The sequence below is a fragment of the Sorex fumeus genome, unplaced genomic scaffold (assembly GCF_029834395.1).
Source record: "Sorex fumeus unplaced genomic scaffold, SorFum_2.1 ptg000063l, whole genome shotgun sequence".
Taxonomy (NCBI): domain Eukaryota; kingdom Metazoa; phylum Chordata; class Mammalia; order Eulipotyphla; family Soricidae; genus Sorex; species Sorex fumeus.
Window position 1 is genome coordinate 48,905,787 of NW_026606120.1, and position 16,119 is coordinate 48,921,905.

General features: G+C 52.9%; 3 protein-coding genes and 3 non-coding genes across 7 annotated transcripts; 2 read left to right on the forward strand and 4 right to left on the reverse strand.

The window, feature by feature from the left end:
• Positions 1–764: 764 nt before the first annotated feature.
• TLCD1 (TLC domain containing 1) lies at positions 765–3,782 on the forward strand. Its single transcript, XM_056127745.1, has 4 exons — positions 765–1,135; positions 1,456–1,538; positions 1,632–1,714; positions 2,097–3,782. Exons 1-4 carry the CDS (start codon positions 942–944, stop codon positions 2,478–2,480), a joined length of 744 nt encoding a protein of 247 aa, XP_055983720.1. The 5' UTR covers positions 765–941; the 3' UTR covers positions 2,481–3,782.
• On the reverse strand, positions 3,114–6,660 carry RPL23A (ribosomal protein L23a). The gene is made up of 5 exons (XM_056127746.1): positions 6,528–6,660; positions 5,831–6,014; positions 4,196–4,372; positions 3,362–3,431; positions 3,114–3,173 (listed from the first exon to the last, which is right to left on the reverse strand). Exons 1-5 carry the CDS (start codon positions 6,550–6,552, stop codon positions 3,159–3,161), a joined length of 471 nt encoding a protein of 156 aa, XP_055983721.1. The 5' UTR covers positions 6,553–6,660; the 3' UTR covers positions 3,114–3,158.
• LOC130036318 (small nucleolar RNA SNORD42) lies at positions 3,507–3,571 on the reverse strand. The gene has a single exon (XR_008794361.1). It is a non-coding gene; the product is annotated as a small nucleolar RNA SNORD42 (small nucleolar RNA).
• On the reverse strand, positions 4,457–4,527 carry LOC130036327 (small nucleolar RNA Z17). Its single transcript, XR_008794367.1, has one exon. It is a non-coding gene; the product is annotated as a small nucleolar RNA Z17 (small nucleolar RNA).
• On the reverse strand, positions 6,122–6,188 carry LOC130036317 (small nucleolar RNA SNORD42). The gene has a single exon (XR_008794360.1). It is a non-coding gene; the product is annotated as a small nucleolar RNA SNORD42 (small nucleolar RNA).
• Positions 6,661–7,775: 1,115 nt separating the features above from the next.
• RAB34 (RAB34, member RAS oncogene family) lies at positions 7,776–12,955 on the forward strand. 2 transcript variants are annotated; one of them, XM_056127743.1, is made up of 11 exons: positions 7,776–7,829; positions 8,491–8,712; positions 8,923–9,014; positions 11,216–11,284; positions 11,388–11,489; positions 11,577–11,641; positions 11,755–11,806; positions 11,972–12,053; positions 12,127–12,217; positions 12,345–12,452; positions 12,539–12,955. In XM_056127743.1, exons 2-11 carry the CDS (start codon positions 8,659–8,661, stop codon positions 12,604–12,606), a joined length of 783 nt encoding a protein of 260 aa, XP_055983718.1. In that variant the 5' UTR covers positions 7,776–7,829; positions 8,491–8,658; the 3' UTR covers positions 12,607–12,955. The 2 variants fall into 2 exon arrangements, with proteins under 2 accessions (XP_055983718.1, XP_055983719.1); XM_056127744.1 differs by having other exon boundaries at positions 7,779–7,829; positions 11,219–11,284.
• The last annotated feature ends 3,164 nt before the right edge of the window (positions 12,956–16,119 follow it).

Consider the following 16,119-nt stretch of genomic DNA (forward strand, 5'->3'; position numbering starts at 1 on the left):
ATGATGCCGCGCTCCGGCGAGGACAGGCTGACACCTAGTGGCCTCGAGCTGCAACTACTCCGAGGCGCTGGCCTGAAAGAATGAGGGTCAGTCACTTCAGCAGCCTGGGCAAAGGGACCGCCTCCCTCGCCCCTGCCTCCAGGGAGCGGGAGAAGAGAGCAGGGACCGGGAGGGAGGATTGTGACAAACGCTGCGCCTCGGGCGGCCGGGCGCGGGCTGGGGAGGGGCGGTGACGGGTTACTCGGCAGTTTCTAGGCACCGACCCCGTGCGGGCACAGCGCAGGCAGGTAAACAGGTCCGTGCGCGGCCTGAAGAAACTCAAGAGATGCGGGGACCCACGGATCTGGGACGAGATCAAGGTTCGAGGCTGGGCTCCGGCCCCCCTCGGAGACCAGGGCTAGGAGGACGTGGGTGTGTGACGGGTTCCGCCCAGCACTGACCAGAAAGGAGTGGAGGGCGGAGAGTTCTCGTCGTACCCGCCCAGGCGGGGGAGCCAGTGGCCCCGGGGAAAGTGGGGACGCGGGTTTACGAGGCCGGGCAAGCGAGGCGGGACTCCATCGGCGGCCGGGAGGCGCCGGCTAGGGGTGCCCAAGCGGCGGCGCCCGGGGCACGGCCCCTTTTCGCCCGAGTCCGCCGGAGCAAGGCGGGGCCCGGGCGGCCCCCGGGAAAAGGCGCTCGCGCCCCCGGCGCGGCAGAGGCGCCGGAGAGGCGGGGGCAGGCGGCCGGGGCGGGGCCGGGGCGCGGGCGGCGGGGGGCGGGGGCAGAGGCCCGCGGGGAGGGGACGGGAGGAGCCAAGGGGCCTAGAGGGCTCCGCGAAAACCGGGAGGCTGGCGGCGGGCGGGAGAGGCGGCGGGCTCCGAGTGGTCCGAGAAGTCCCATTCTCTGAACTGCCCCAGGAGACCGCCTAGCGGGCGGACAAACGGACGGGCGGGAGGGCCAGCATGCCCCCTCTGTTGCACCCCGCCCTGCCGCTGATCCTGGCCGCCACGCTGACCTTCCGGGCGCTGCGGCGCGCGCTCTGTCGCCTGCCTCTGCCCGCGCACGTGCAAGCCGACCCCCTGCGCACCTGGCGCTGGCATAACCTGCTCGTCTCCTTCGCCCATTCCATTGTGTCAGGGATCTGGGCGCTGCTGTGGTGAGTGAAGGACCGGGGAAGAGTCGGTGGCTTTGGGGATCCCGCGTTCCTTTCTTTATCATTCCCCGGCCGGCCGAAGCCGAGCCATCTCACCTGATTCCCTGTTTGGAATGCTAACCAACCAGGAGTGGCAGTGGCCCGGGGGAGGGGGAACTCATCTGGGAAACGGGAGACACCTGGGTGGCCGCCAAGCCCCTCCTCGATCCCCAGTGAGCCAATCGCGCCAGCCCAGGCTCCCCCGGGACTGGCCAGGGTCACGGGAAAGCGGAGGGTCTCTGGGAAAGCCTGGAAGAGGAGCGCCTGACTTCTTTCCCTTCCAGTATATGGCAGACCCCCGAAATGTTGGTGGAGATTGAAGCTGCGTGGTCGCTTTCCGGCTATTTGCTCGTTTGCTTCTCCGCAGGTAAGTTTTGCCCAAGAAACGTTTCATTTGCGGGAGGAGGGGTACGACACTCTACGACAGTCCCTTTCCTGACCTCTCCCGTCCCTCCGCTAGGCTACTTCATTCACGACACAGTGGACATCGTGGTTAGTCACCAGACGCGAGCTTCTTGGGAATACCTGGTCCATCATGTCATGGTGAGCAGCGGGGATCCTAGCTGCCTAAGCCCTTCCAAGCCCGGAGAGATGCGCGGGTGGTGAGATGCGCCTTTCCCCAACCCCAGTTCCACCCAGTGCCCTACATTTATTTCCTCATCTGGCATGAGCTGCTGCCGTGGGCTCCCTGCTTGAGGCCACTAATGACCTCATTTAGATCACCTCAGACTGGAAACCCCACCCAGAGCCAGAACCTGTGTGTAGGCTGGGACCACAATTGAATGGGGGAGAATCCATATGAACTATTTCAGAAGGAAAGTGAATTCTCTGGCCCTCTTGTGGGAATAGGTGGTACTCCCAGAAACTTTCAGTAGTCAATTCTGATTTTTTTTAAGATTAAACCTTTTTTTCAACTGTTTCCTAGGCCATGGGTGCCTTCTTTGCAGGCATCTTTTGGAGCCGCTTTGTTGGTGGTGGTGTCTTAACACTGCTGGTGGAGGTCAGCAACATCTTCCTCACCATCCGCATGATGATGAAGATCAACAATGCCCAGGATCACCTCCTTTATCGAGTCAACAAGTATGTCAACTTGGTCATGTACTTTCTCTTCCGCCTGGCTCCTCAGGCCTACCTTACCCATTTCTTCCTGCGTTATATTGGCCAGAGGACACTGGGTACCTTTCTGCTGGGTATCCTGCTAATGCTGGATGTCATGATCCTCATCTACTTTTCCCGCCTCCTCCGCTCTGACTTCTGCCCTCAACTTGTCCCCAAACGGCAACACAAAGACAAGTTCTTAACTGAATGAGAGGCACAGAAACTGGGACTGGACTTGTGGCAAGGACAGCAGTAAACCAAGCTTGGGACCTGCCTTCTACCTTTCAAGCCTGCACCCATTATTGAAAACACTAATTAATGAAAGAACGCCTCTGAAGTCCTTGTCCTTTCTTGGGCAAGGGTGAGGGAAGCAGACAGACCGGTTGTATAGAAGGGTGTGGGGACCAGGTCTACTTAAAACCACCCAACCCACACAACCCTGAAAAGGATGCTAATGAAAACTTGGTATTGGTGCCATGGGATGCACACTTTGCTTCCAGGAAGTGAGTGTTCCCCCAAAGCCAGTGGGGGGAGCAACTTGAGTATTGCCTGGGATAAAGGTCCTAACAGCTTAGCACAGCAGATAGGGCATTTGCTTTGACCCAGGTTCAATCCCTAACACCCCAAAAGGGTATCTGGTAAAGTACAAAGCACTGCCAGGTGTCCCCACCCTGCCTCCCCAACAAAAGAACAAGCTCCTACCCTCATGAATTTAACATGTAGGCTGAGGATGGACTGAAATATTCTAAGTGAGAACCAAAGATCCTGCCTTAACTGTTTCTTAAGTGTATATCACGACGGGCTCTCTCCAACCCAACCAGAAATTCACACCAAGAAGCATATATATGGTGGAAAAGAAATTGTATTTAGGATTAGCCAGCTGGACTGTTTAGATGATCCCAATCTGAAAAACAAAAAGGAGCTTTGTTACTGGGAGCTGAGAAAGATGTGAAGATTAAGTTGGAATGTCATGAGAATGAGGACATGGTAAAACAAGGCAGGTGGATAGTTAAAACTGATCAGCAAGTATCAGACTTTGATCATTCAAAGTGGGTAAGATGGTGGGCAATGAGTTTGTATCAGGAAGCTTACTTTGTTGGCAACATCCAAGGCGTCATAATCAGGAGCCAGCCGAACATACGCCTTTTTCTCTCCATCAGGCCTGGGTGGAGAAGAAAACCTTGGTCTATACTAGCCCTTCTGTCCCCGTAGTCCTCCATGATTAACCTTGTCTCCAGCGCATCAGTGGTTCCTTTGTTGATGTCATTCTTTTCCAAATAGCTATTTTTCCATCACTTGCGCAGAGAATAGGAGGGAAGCCACACAGCCATTTATTTCTAGGGCATGGGATGGAACCCAGGGCCTCTTTAGGCAAAGCATAGGCTCCAGCCCAATGTGAGTTATTTAGTAGGAAATAACTTCTAGGAACTTAATATTTGGTTAATTTTATGTAATTTTACTCCTGGAAATAGGGAAACCAAGAAAAATGAGCACCAATTTGTCCTTTTCACCATCAGATAGCTTCACTTAATAAATGCTCTCTTCCAATAAACTTTTATTGAAATTACCAGCAAGAAAAATTTCAACTATACAACAATCTTCTCTTCGCCGTATCACTTTAACAAACTACCGTGCATGTGGTGGTGAAGTCTATCCAGTGTGACATCAAGTACGTGTGAGCCACTGAAGGCATGTGCAGCATCGACCTGTTAACCAAGTCTTGTAATACCTATCACACCATCAAGGAATTTTAAAACTTCAGGTTTCAGGCCAGAGCACATGGGCAACCTGGGTTTGATCCCTGGCATCCTATACAGTATCCGAAGCCATCCAGGAGCAATGCAAGTGCAAAGCCAGTATTAAGCCCCGAGCATTGCCCGATGTGGCCCAAAAACGCGGTGTCTTGTCTCTTGGGGCCCCACTCACCTAATCAGGGTGTTGACCTTGGCTACATCAATGTCATAGAGCTTCTTCACTGCCTGTTTAATCTGGTGCTTGTTGGCCTTGACATCCACAATGAACACAAGTGTGTTGTTATCTTCTATTTTCTTCATGGCTGACTCAGTAGTCAGAGGAAACTTGATGATGGCATAATGGTCAAGCCTGTGAAAGAATTAAAATGGGGTTACCTGGCCTAGGCCTAGAATAAAGGTCCCAATCTCAGAACCCCAAAGTGAGCAGAGGCCAGTTGCATCAGACACTGAGTAGCAATCACTTTTCTCAGACTTTGGTCGCTTAATAGTGTCATCATCTGCACCCTGAAATCAGGGTTCTGAAGCCTCATGGGGGTTGGGGGTGCAGCACGCAGAGCAGGTCCCATTCTTTTACTTCAAGATCTTTCATCCTTTATTTTTTGTCCTGGGAACCATATACGGCCCCAGGAATTGAACCCGGTTGGCCAAATGCAAGGCAAAGTGATCTACCCAATTTACTATTCTCCAGCCCCTGAAGCAATTTTAAATAAAACATTAAACAGCTTACCCCAAGAGCAGAAAGATAGCAAAATCTTGAAACCTGAACTAGGCCTCTAGAGAAGTGATGTTTCAAGGTTAGACGGACCAGTTCTCTTCCCTTTGGTTGCTGCTGCAGGTTGACTTCAACTGAAGCCCATCAATTCTTGGAATCTCCTTGCTTAACGCTCAAAGCATCTCTCAACTAAATTCCCAGTCCAAACTACAAAGAAAAGCTTACCCAGAAATTTTCTTCACAGACACAACCTATTCAACTTCTGAGAAAGCAGTAAGATCTATTCACTGGCAGCAATTAATACCACTGCCATGGCTCTACTCTGCTCATTTTTGGTCGAACCCAGCAAGTGCAAGGAAAGCACCCCATTCACTCTGGCCCAAACCTGGTCAGTTATTTATCAAGGTTTGATAAGTAACCTACTTCCTCAGTATCCTAACCTTTTGTTCATCCCCCCTCAAACTGAACCATTCCTTGTATGTAAAAATTTAGTAGAGTGCAAGTTTCCCATACACTGTTGCAAAGGGCTTCATATCCTACATAGACGGTTTCCCTTATCCTCTTTTTACTCTACATCTTTCTCCATTAAAAGCTACACCTGACCTCGCTACTCAAGACCACAGACATCTTCAAATTTAAAGGCTTAGTTTACATCCCCAAGAAAATTAAGTATAAAATCCTGACCAGTATGATCAAAGTTAATTCCGTAGTAATTCAATAATTAACCTTGAAAGTACTGGGGGCGGGGAGAAAACGTCTCCCGTTCTTAAATGTCAATCTCACACCCCTAGTAAAACATCCTAGAGTAGTTGACACTCCTGGTCACACAAACGAGGCCCCGAGTTCGATTCCCGAGGTAAGCACGCTCTCATACAAGTCCCAGGTACACCAATGTGGTATTAATTTCTGGGCCACACCCAATGATGCTAAAGGTTTACTGCTGGCCGTTCTCGAGGAACCACGAGACGCAAGGGATCGCAATCGGGTCCTCTGCGTGCAGAGCAAACGCCCTACCGCTGTATAATCTTTCAGGCCCCACGATCTACAAGTGTAGACTGCTCAGTAACAAGCTCTTAAGCATGCTGTGATACTGACTTGTTTCTCCTGGGGGCGCTCTTCCGAGGGTATTTGGGTTGCCTTCTCAGCCGCAGCGTCTTGGGTCTTCTGAAGGTGGGTGATGTGCGAATCTTCTTCTTTTTCTGGCTGTGGACGCCTTTCAGCACTGCTTTCTTGGCCTTCAAAGCTTTGGCTTTGGCTTCAACTTTGGGAGGGGCAGGGGCTGAGAGAAGAAAAGAACGTAACGTGACTGAGGGGGTAAGGAGGGAGAAACCCCCTCTTTATCCCCGATTACTTCCTGAAGGCCCGAGAGGGCACCTCCAGCCAACCGTGCATCAGTGGTTCCTTTGAAGACATCACAAGTCTCAGGAGGTTAAATTTTTTCCATCATATGCATGGCACGGGAAGAGCAGATAAACTCTTCTAACATTAAAAAACAAAAACTGGCACCGAAGACACTAACTCCTTAAGGTCTTGAAAACATGGTGTTCTAGTCTTTGGCCGCGCGTGCAGCTCTGCAGAACCGACTCCTGCACTCTCCGCTAAATGAGGCCGGTTGGCCCGGCCCGGCCCATGCGGCCAGGCCCACGCGCACCGCGACGTGGCCCAATTTCGAGAAGCCGCCCCGGAGCTGACACCGAGGGGTAGCTAAGCCCAAACGCTGCCCAGCCAGTTCGCTATTCCGAGGGAGGCCCCCGAACAACTAGTTGTGGACCACCCCGGACCCAGCACACACCTTCCTTCTTGGCCTTCGGCGCCATCTTCGTAGAAAGGGTTTCTTATGGCCGTTCCCACGGGCTTATAGAGCGAAGGCGGGCCTAAGACTCGCGATACTTCCTACTGAAATCTGATTGGAGCATCTGTTGACGTGATGCCCGCCGGGAATGGTAGTTAGGGTTGCTTTCCTGAGTGAGGCTAAGCATGCGCACTCCGCCCCCTCGGGCTCCAAAGGTTTTTGGGAGTTGTAGTTTCTGAGAGACACGTGTCTATATGCTCGGGAGGATGGATGGTGCTGTAGCCCAGTGCCATTCGGGTATGGTCCTGAGTGCTTCCCAGTGTGAACGATTTCCTCTCTCAGGAAAAAAAGTTGCACACTTTAGCACTACTAATTGTAATGAATATAGGTTAATGCCAGGAGAGTGCAGTAAAATTCTAGAACGTCTGAGCAGAATCTGTCTGATCCAAATCCCTCTGGCATCTGTGAAAAAAGGTTGGGAGAGTGGAGGTGGCTAATCAGAAAGTTATCTAGGGAGTGGTAGAGAAAGTGGAGTCAGGCGTCCGGGAGAAGCATAGTGTCAGAGGAGTTGTGGGGGTGGTCACATCTTTACCTGCAATAAATTTCATGCATTACCCCGATCGTCGAGGAAATCCACCAAATCTTCCAATCTCCCAGTGCACAGATTTCTCAGATTCGCTGGTTCAGGTGAAGCTTCAGTCAAGTCTCCTCCCTTCTGACAGCGAGCTGACTTGAGCTTCTCCTAAGTTGGCTTCCCTGAGGGTCTGTGGCTATACACCCAATGACTTTGTCTTTCCTTTCCCCTTTGGAAACCAGATTTCCTCTCTGAGGATCTGTCCTCTGTTGTGCACAGCTACAAGCAGTTCTCGGGAGGCACATTCCCCGTGGGGCCAGATAAGAACGACCCGTTTGAGGGGAGCCCCCTGACCCCGAAGCGCTAATCTCCTCAAAGGCTAGAGCCCGGCCTCCCAGCCTTCCTTTCTCCTCCATTGATGGAGACGGCTTGGTCTTCGCCGCCCCTCACCCCCCGCCCCAGTCTCCACTGCAGAGTTGGGAGCGAAACCTACCAGGCTTGGGGCGTCTCATTCTCGGTGGGCACCCCCTTTCCTCGCCCGCCCCCACCTCACACCAGAAGGGCAAGCGGGGGCAGATTCTGTGAGTCACGGTCTTGGCCTGGAGTTGAGGCGGGAAGCGCCGCCTCTCCTTGGGCCCCTTTTCTCCCCCTTTCCCCTCCCAGTAGTTTCCAGGCGCAGCCAGATGCTGCGCAGCAAATCACCGATTCCCCTTCGCCCAGTCGGCGGGGTAAGGGTCCCGGGAAGGCGCAGCCCCGCACACGGAGGTGTAGGGGGAGCCGCCTGGGGGCATCCCTCTCTGGACTGGTTCCAGCCCCCGCGGAGGCCATCCAGGTGCGGGGGTGAGGCGACTGCTGGGGGAGCGAGAGCCGAGCCCGGGGGAGGAGAGGAGGGGGAGGCCGGGGCGGGCGGCGGGGCCGCGAGCAGCCCTCCGAGGGGCGGGGGGCGGCCCTTCTCCAGGAATTTCCGGGGATCAGGTTACAGCGCCCGAGGAGGGTGCGGCGAGCGGGGCGCTAGGTCCTGCAGCCTCGGGGCCCCTCGCCCCCTCCTCCAGCAGCTCGCGGGCCTGGCGGCGCCGTCCCCGGTCACACAGACCCCCTGTGGCGGGGCCGCCCCGCGCCCCCCACCCCCGGGCCGCTCTGTTATGGTCGGGCCGTCACCACCTCGGGCTGTCGTCGGGGCTCCGCGGCCCCGAGTCATTGTAGGAACGGTCCGGCCCCGCGTTATCGTGGGGTCTGCGCGGGCCCGGCCTCCCCCCGACGAGGCTCCCCGCCCCCATCTGGAGGCGGAGGGGTCTCCTCGTCCCCGAGTCATCTTCGGGACGCCCCGAGCCCGGGTGATTGTGGGTTCGCCCCGGCCCCGGGTGATCGTCTCTTCTCCGTGGCCCGCAGTGGCCGTAGCGTCCCCGAGGCCGCGGGCTCCCGCAGGCTCCCCGTGGCCCCGAGTGATCGTCGGGACGCCTCGGTCGCGGGTGATCGTCGGGTCTCCACGGACTCGGGTCGCTGGGGCGAATCAAGCCTCGCCACCTTCCCCGGGCGCCTCGCAAGGCCGCGGGCAAGATGAACATTCTGGCGCCGGTGCGGAGGGACCGCGTCCTGGCGGAGCTGCCCCAGGTAGGCGCCAGGGCCACGTCGGGCATCTGGCTGCGGTGGGGTGTGGGCGGGGAGGAGCCAGCTTAATCGCTGGGAGGATCGGACCCAGCCCGGCCTTGCAGCTAGGCCTGCTGCTTCTGGGTGGTCCCCTCCGCACCCCTCGCCCGCGGCTACTTGGCGCCGGGACCAGGGCCAGGAGTGGGTGAGCCCGTTCTCTTCCGTGCCTCTCAGTGCCAGAGGAAGGAGGCCGCTTTGCACGTGCACAAAGACTTCCATCCCCGAGTCACCTGCGCCTGCCAGGAGCACCGGACAGGCACCGTGGGGTGAGTTAGAGACGTACAAAGAAAGGGAGGCCCGGAACCCTGCGCTCCAGCACGCGACTACAGCCATCCTGCAGCGGCTCCATTTTAACTTTCTCCCGCTTTTTCAACCCCGCTTTGTTCGTTTTTGGGCCATACCCCGCCGTGCACCGGGTGCACTTCTGGTAGAGCTCAGGGCATCATCCTGGCTGCCAGGGACTGAACTCGTGTCCACTGCGTGCAAAGCCAATGCTCTGCCTTCTGCTCTCTATAAACGCTTCCTCCCCACTTTTTATGCCTGTGTTTCTTTGCAGCAGAGTTGTGGGGAGCCCTATGAGAGCAGGTAGGGAAGAAAGGTGGCACTAAGGTGGCACTAAACTCTAGTGAACATGCTCTGCATGCCCAAGTCTTGAATTCCCTCCCGACACCACATAGTCCCCAAGCACCACCAGGAGCGACCTGGATTTCCATTCCTGGCAACAGATTCCAAAGAGAAAGTGCCCTATAGTATTGGGTGGTCCCCATCTTGGCTTCCCACTGATCACTCTCTTGGACCCTAAGCAGAACCATCAAGGATAAATCTCTTGGGTAAAAATAATAATAACAATAATTTAAAAAATTAAATAAAAAACTCAGGGGGTTGGAGCAGTAGCACAGCGGGTAGGGTGTTTGACTTGCACGCAGCCAGCCCAAGTTCGATTCCCGGCATCCCATAGGATCCCCTGAGCACCGCCAGGAGTAATTCCTGAGTGTAGAGCCAAGAGTAACCCCTGTGCATTGCCAGGTGTAACCCCCCAAAAATAAAAAAACAAAACCACAGGAGCTAGAGCAATAGACTACAGCGGGTAGGGTGTTTGCCTTGCACATGGCTGACACCTATGATCCCCAGCATCCCAAGCACCGCTGGGTGTGACCCAAAAAGTCCAAAACAACCCAAAATAAAACAGTAACACTAATAACAATTGCCACCATTGAGCATCCATATTTCGTTATCATTTGGGGGAAGAGGAGGTATTTTCGCCATATCCAGCTGTGCTCAAGGCTTAGTCCTGGCTTGTTGCTGAGGGGTGAGCCAGGTTCGGCTGTGTGCGAGGCAAGTTCCTTACTCCCTGTGCCATCTCACCAGGCTCTTCATTGTCTTTTAGGAAACACCATCATTTTAAGAGGATTTCTGACTTCAGGGATGTCAAAACATAAGTGAGAAGAGAGGGAATTATCTCAGAATATAGAATACTTGTTTCATATTTAACAACAGCCTTTACAACAGCCAGGAAAAGATATACCAAGGCCAGAGTGGTAGTACAATGTGTAAGGTGCCTGCACATTACACAGGCCTGGGTTTGATCCCTGGCACCACCCCATTTGGTGCCTTGAGCCCCACCAGGAGTGATCCCTGAGCACACCTCTGGGTATGCCATCTCCCCCACCCACCCCCTTTACTTGACAGATGTTGAAAAGGAGACACAAAAAATCCAGTAACTTGTACAGTCACATTAGTACATAAAAGAGCTGCTATTCAAATTCATTCCTATAATATTGAAGCACCAAGCATTCCTCCTCAGTACTTCTGTCCAGGAAAGCTGTTTGGGAATCTGATGTTTATAGTAACCCCAGTGTGGGTTCACCTGCCTTTTTGTCACCAGAAAAAAAAGAGGGGAGTGGATGAAGAGATAACTTAAAGGGCTTAGTTCATAGATTCTTTCTTTCTTTCTTTCTTTCTTTCTTTCTTTCTTTCTTTCTTTCTTTCTTTTTTGCCACACTCATTGGTACTCAGGGTTTACTCCTTGCTCTGTGCTTAGGGATCACTCCTGGTGGGCTTAGGGACCATTTAATGGGGTGTCAGGGATTAAACGAGTTTGACCATGAGCAATGAAAGCAACCTTACCCACTGTGCTCTGGCCCCATGAATGCATGTTTTGCATGCAGGAGACATGGGTTTGATCCCTGGCACTACATAGTATGCTATGCCCACTCTCCACACCCCCCAAAAAGCACTGGACTCAGGTGAATGAATGAGTTGGTGCCCACTTAATATGTGTCCAACCTATTTTTAGTTTGGAGCCATACTTAGCAGTGTTTCAGGGCTTACTCCTGCCTCTGTATTCAGGGATCCTTCTTGGAGGTGCCTGTGGGACCATATTCAGTGCAGAAGATCATAGCCCTGTTGGCTGCATGCAAGGCATGTGCCTTACCCATGTACTCTCTCTCTTTCTGACCCCATCCAGCAGATTTAAGATTTCCAAGGTGATTGTGGTGGGAGACCTGTCTGTGGGGAAGACATGTCTCATTAATCGGTAAGGGCACACGGGAGCTCAACTGGATGAGGATGGGCAAGGAGGGGTGGCCAGGCTTTGCCTGATGGACTGCATTCAAGACCAGAGCACGTGTACCTCTCAGGTTCTGCAAGGACACCTTTGATAAGAATTACAAGGCCACCATTGGAGTGGACTTCGAAATGGAACGATTTGAAGTGCTGGGCGTCCCCTTCAGCCTGCAGCTGTGAGTAGCTCCCCCACCCTTCCAGCCATTCCTTCCTCCAGCCCTGATCCCCACACACAGTGTGTTCCACCCCCTCTTTCCTCCTAGCTGGGATACTGCAGGTCAGGAGAGGTTCAAATGCATTGCATCGACCTACTACCGAGGAGCTCAAGGTAAGCGGGTGGGCAAAGGGGCACACCTGGTTTCTAATCTGGCTGGGGCTGGGCATGTGAGGTGTGGCAGTGAGCGAGTCGTGCCAACACGACTGTTCTCACCTGTCTTCCAGCTGTCATTATTGTCTTCAACCTGAATGATGTGGCTTCCTTGGAGCATACCAAGTAGGTGGAAATGCTGCCATATGCTGGGGGCTCTGGAGAGAAAAGGGCTGTATCGGGGCGTGCCAGGGAGAAGACCACAATTCAACCCGAAGGGAGTGGTGAGCTCATCAGTGTTAGTGGTGGAGGCTGGCGAGCTCCCCCTCCTCGCTGTTTACCCATTGGCAGGCAGTGGCTGGCAGATGCCCTCAAGGAGAACGACCCCTCCAGTGTACTGCTTTTCCTTGTGGGTTCCAAGAAAGACCTGAGTGTAAGTGTGCCGATGGCGGGCTGCCCCCCCGCCCGAGGCGAGCCTCCTGCCCACGACTCTGACTGTCCTGCAGACTCCTGCTCAGTACGTGCTGATGGAGAAAGATGCGCTCCGCATGGCCCAGGAGATGAAGGCGGAATACTGGGCCGTCTCATCTCTCACAGGTGAGTCAGCGGCTTCAAGCCTTCGGCTGTTGCAGTTCTTGCTACTTGCTTCTTTCTCCCCTCTCCGAGCTGTGCCAGGCATTCCGGGCCTGGAACTGCCCATGACCACCTGTCTTCTGTCTGGAAGGTGAAAACGTCCGAGAATTCTTCTTCCGTGTTGCAGCACTGACCTTCGAAGCAAACGTGCTGGCTGAACTGGAAAAATCGGGGGCCCGGCGCATTGCAGATGTTGTCCGTGAGTACCTGCCTGGACAAGGGTGGCGGAGAATGTTAGGGCATCTCTGATGCCAGCTTCCACGTTTTTCCCACTTTTGTCTGCAGGCATAAACAGTGATGACAGCAACCTCTATCTCACTGCCAGCAAGAAGAAACCCACGTGTTGCCCCTGAGATAGGAGGGGACTGTCCAGAGACCATCTAACTCTGGGGCACTGTGTTACCTTAACTCTCTCAGAGCTCAGCCCCAGGACATTGTACAGTTTTGGTTTCCAGACCAAAGAGCTGCGCCTCAGTGACCTGTCCCCAGAAGGGGACCGTGCTAGTCACTTCCTGCCTCAAGGCATCATGCCAAAGACTGGATGCCACTCCCTGTTTCCAGGGTTTTCCAGGCTGCCCAGCACTGAGGAGAAAGCCCCCGTGGCTTTTCTCACCGTGCTGGGCCCTTTAGGTGTGAGGGGGCCTGAGGAGGCCTGATTTCAGCTTCACGCTGTGCCTTATGCATTAAAATCTATTCTTCACAGTTTGGGTCTCAAGTCCTTTGTTGGAAGTAAGGGATGTGGAATGAGCAGATCTGAATGGTTGGTTGTCTTGCATCAACCATTGTCTTGCAGTGTCTTGCTGGAATTCCAGACCTGGGGCCCCTATGCAGGACTTATGCTGACTGGGTGCTATAGAACCAAGTTTTCAAGGCAAGGCTATGCTTATTGGGTGGCTAAGCTTATTACGTTAGCTTTTTTTGGAGGGGGGGTTCACACCTGCCTATGCACAGGGGTTACTCTTGGCTCTGCACTCAGGAATTACCCCTAGTGGTGCTCAGGGGACCCTATGGGATGCTGGCAGTCGAACCCAGGTAAGCCGCATGCAAGGCAAATGAGCTACCAGCTGTGCTACTGATCCAGCCCCAGATTGGGTTAGCTTTGAAAAACCATTCCTTCCCTAAATTTCTACCTTTGTTGTTGTTGTTTTGGGGTCACACCCAACAGTGATCAGTGGTTACTCTTGACTCTACCTATACTCAGGAATTACTCAGGAATTGGCAGTGCACGGAGGACAATGAAGTGCTGGGGATTGAACTTCTGTTGGCTGCATGCAAGGCAAATGCCCTACCCGCTGTACTATCACTCTGGCCCCTAAATTTCTATCATTAAGTCCAGAATGATAATATAGCAGGTAGGGCGCTTACCTTACACACGGCCCACTGGGTTGGATCCTTGGCACCCCACCTAGTTCCCTGAACCCGGTATCCCATATGGTCCCCTGAGCCCACCAGGAGAGATTCCTGAGTGCAGAGCCAGGAGTAAGCCCTGAACACCACCAGATGTGCCCCACAAACAAAACAACACACACACACACACACAAAACCCCATAAAATTACAAATAGTTCTATTTTTATATATTAAAATTTGATTAAAATGGGGCTTGAAGAGCTAGCTTAATGGGCCAAGTGCATGCTCTGCTTGCAGGAGGCCTAGTTTCAGTCCCAAGGCATTGCATGATCCTCTAAGTACTGCACAGATCAACCTTCAAGTGCTCACGGTTGTAGCCCCAAAACTACACACATAAAAATGTCATTAAAAAACTAAGTTGAAAAAGAGAAAAAAGCATTTGGATATTGGGGTTGTTGCTTAGCACTTGCCCTTCATGCATGAGGTCCTGTGTTGCATCCTTCCACTGAAATAAACTTCCCCGTGCCCCCTAAAATAAGCCATGAGAGAGGAGCACCCATGTTTAAAACCATGCTGTCTGCCTGGGGCCATAAGTAAACCAGTTATCCCCTGGGCTAAAGTTTCTTCGTCCGAAAAATGGAGCTGGTATTCTAATGAGGCTTCATGGATAAAATAGCATAAAGCACTCAAAATCCTTAGTCTGGGGCTGGCCAGATAGTCAAGTACGGAAGATGCTTTGACTGTCTCAGGTTCAGTCCTCAGCACCAGACATGTTCCCCCTAGCATCACTAGGAGTTACCCCTGAGTAGTAAGACCTGAACTCTGCTGAGTTTGTCCTCAAAAAGAAAAAGGGGGAAAAAAACTTTGGGGGGTAAATGACCAAGAACCTAACTCACTGTTGCCATCTGGTTTACAGCCAAGGATTGGCTGGAAGAATCTCAGAATAGTGGCTGGAGCCATAGCACAGCAGGGAGGGTGTTTGCCTTGCACGCAGCTGACCTGGGTTTGATTCCCAGCATTCCATATGGCCCCCTGAGCACCGCCAGGAATGATTCCTGAGCGCAGAGCCAGGAGTAACCCCTGTGCATTGCCAAGTGTGACCCCTCTCCCCAAAAAAGAATCTCAGCATCTGACTAGCAATGGAGGGACATATATAGCCTGATGCCATCTGAGAAAGCATGGGTAAACATGTTTGTCTTTTGTTTTGGGGCCACACCAGCAATAATCAGGGGTTACTCCTGATTCTGCACTCAGGAATCACTGCAGGAGGGCTTGGGGACCATATGGGATGCCAGGGATCAATCCTGGATTAGCTGCATGCAACGCAAGTACCCTACCCATTGTACTATCACTCTGGTCCCCCAAGGATGGAATCTTAAAGGATCATCCGTGCTTTGGAGTTTGGTAGAGAAAGTAAAGAATAAAATGTGGAGAATGTTAGTGACGTGGCTCTAACACTTATACACTCTCCTGGAATTGTTTCCTATATGTTACCTCACAGGACTGTGCTCACTACACCTTGTACTTACCCTATAACTCGTGTGTGCCCACACGCATATGTGCATAGGAAGCCTGCCCTCACCGCTGCGGGCTAGTGCTGCATGGGCTGTGGAGAGCAGAGTTGGTTGTGTTCCAGGCAGTGCCTTCGAGGGGCATGTGCCTGCTGCATTCATGTATGGTGGGTGGGATTCTTTTGTATACTGGTTGTGTGGGGAGTGTGTATCCTGTCCTTGGGACTTGTGGTGGGAGGGATATATGTAGGTGATCCTGAATGCAATGACCTTGCTCCTAAAGAGGTACAAGAGGTTGCTCGAATGAAATAAGCATTAGGAGTTAGGATGTTAGCCTAAACAGTTGGAGCACAGGCTTGGCATGCAGGAACCCTCATTCTGCATAGTGCCCCGAGTACTAAAATACTGCATAGTCCTCGTCCTCTACCATCATTGGGAGCAAGGCATGATGTGTTGTCCCCGCCAACAACAAAATAAGAAAACAATAATATCTTGGAATAACTTTTTTTTTTTTTGCTTTTATCCTACCCTTGTTCTGGCTCCTAGAACTTTCATTTTTGTTTCTGAGTGACACCCTGCAGTGTCATGGGAAGGCCCACTTAACAGTGGTGCTCAAACCCTGGATCCAGTGCTTTTAGCAGTCTTCCCTGCCTATACCAACTATTCTGCAAGGAGTGACCAAGACTCTGGCACAGGATTGGTATCTTTATTGGGCAATATTGCCTGGGACTGGGGCTAGGGCAACAGTTCAATGGGTAGGACAATTGGGTAGGACATTCACCTTGCATGTGGCTGATTGGGATTCTAGCACCGGCATCCCAAATGGCTCCCCGGCTCCCCTGCCCCAGTACCATCAGGAGCAATTACTGAGTGCAGAGCCAAGAGTAACCCCTGAGCATCACCAGGTGTGATAGGAAAACAAAACAAAGCAACAACAACAGAAAATACTGTCTGAGACTGGGAGCTCCCTGGATGAGGAGAAGGGGGTCACAAGCAGAGTCAGTTAG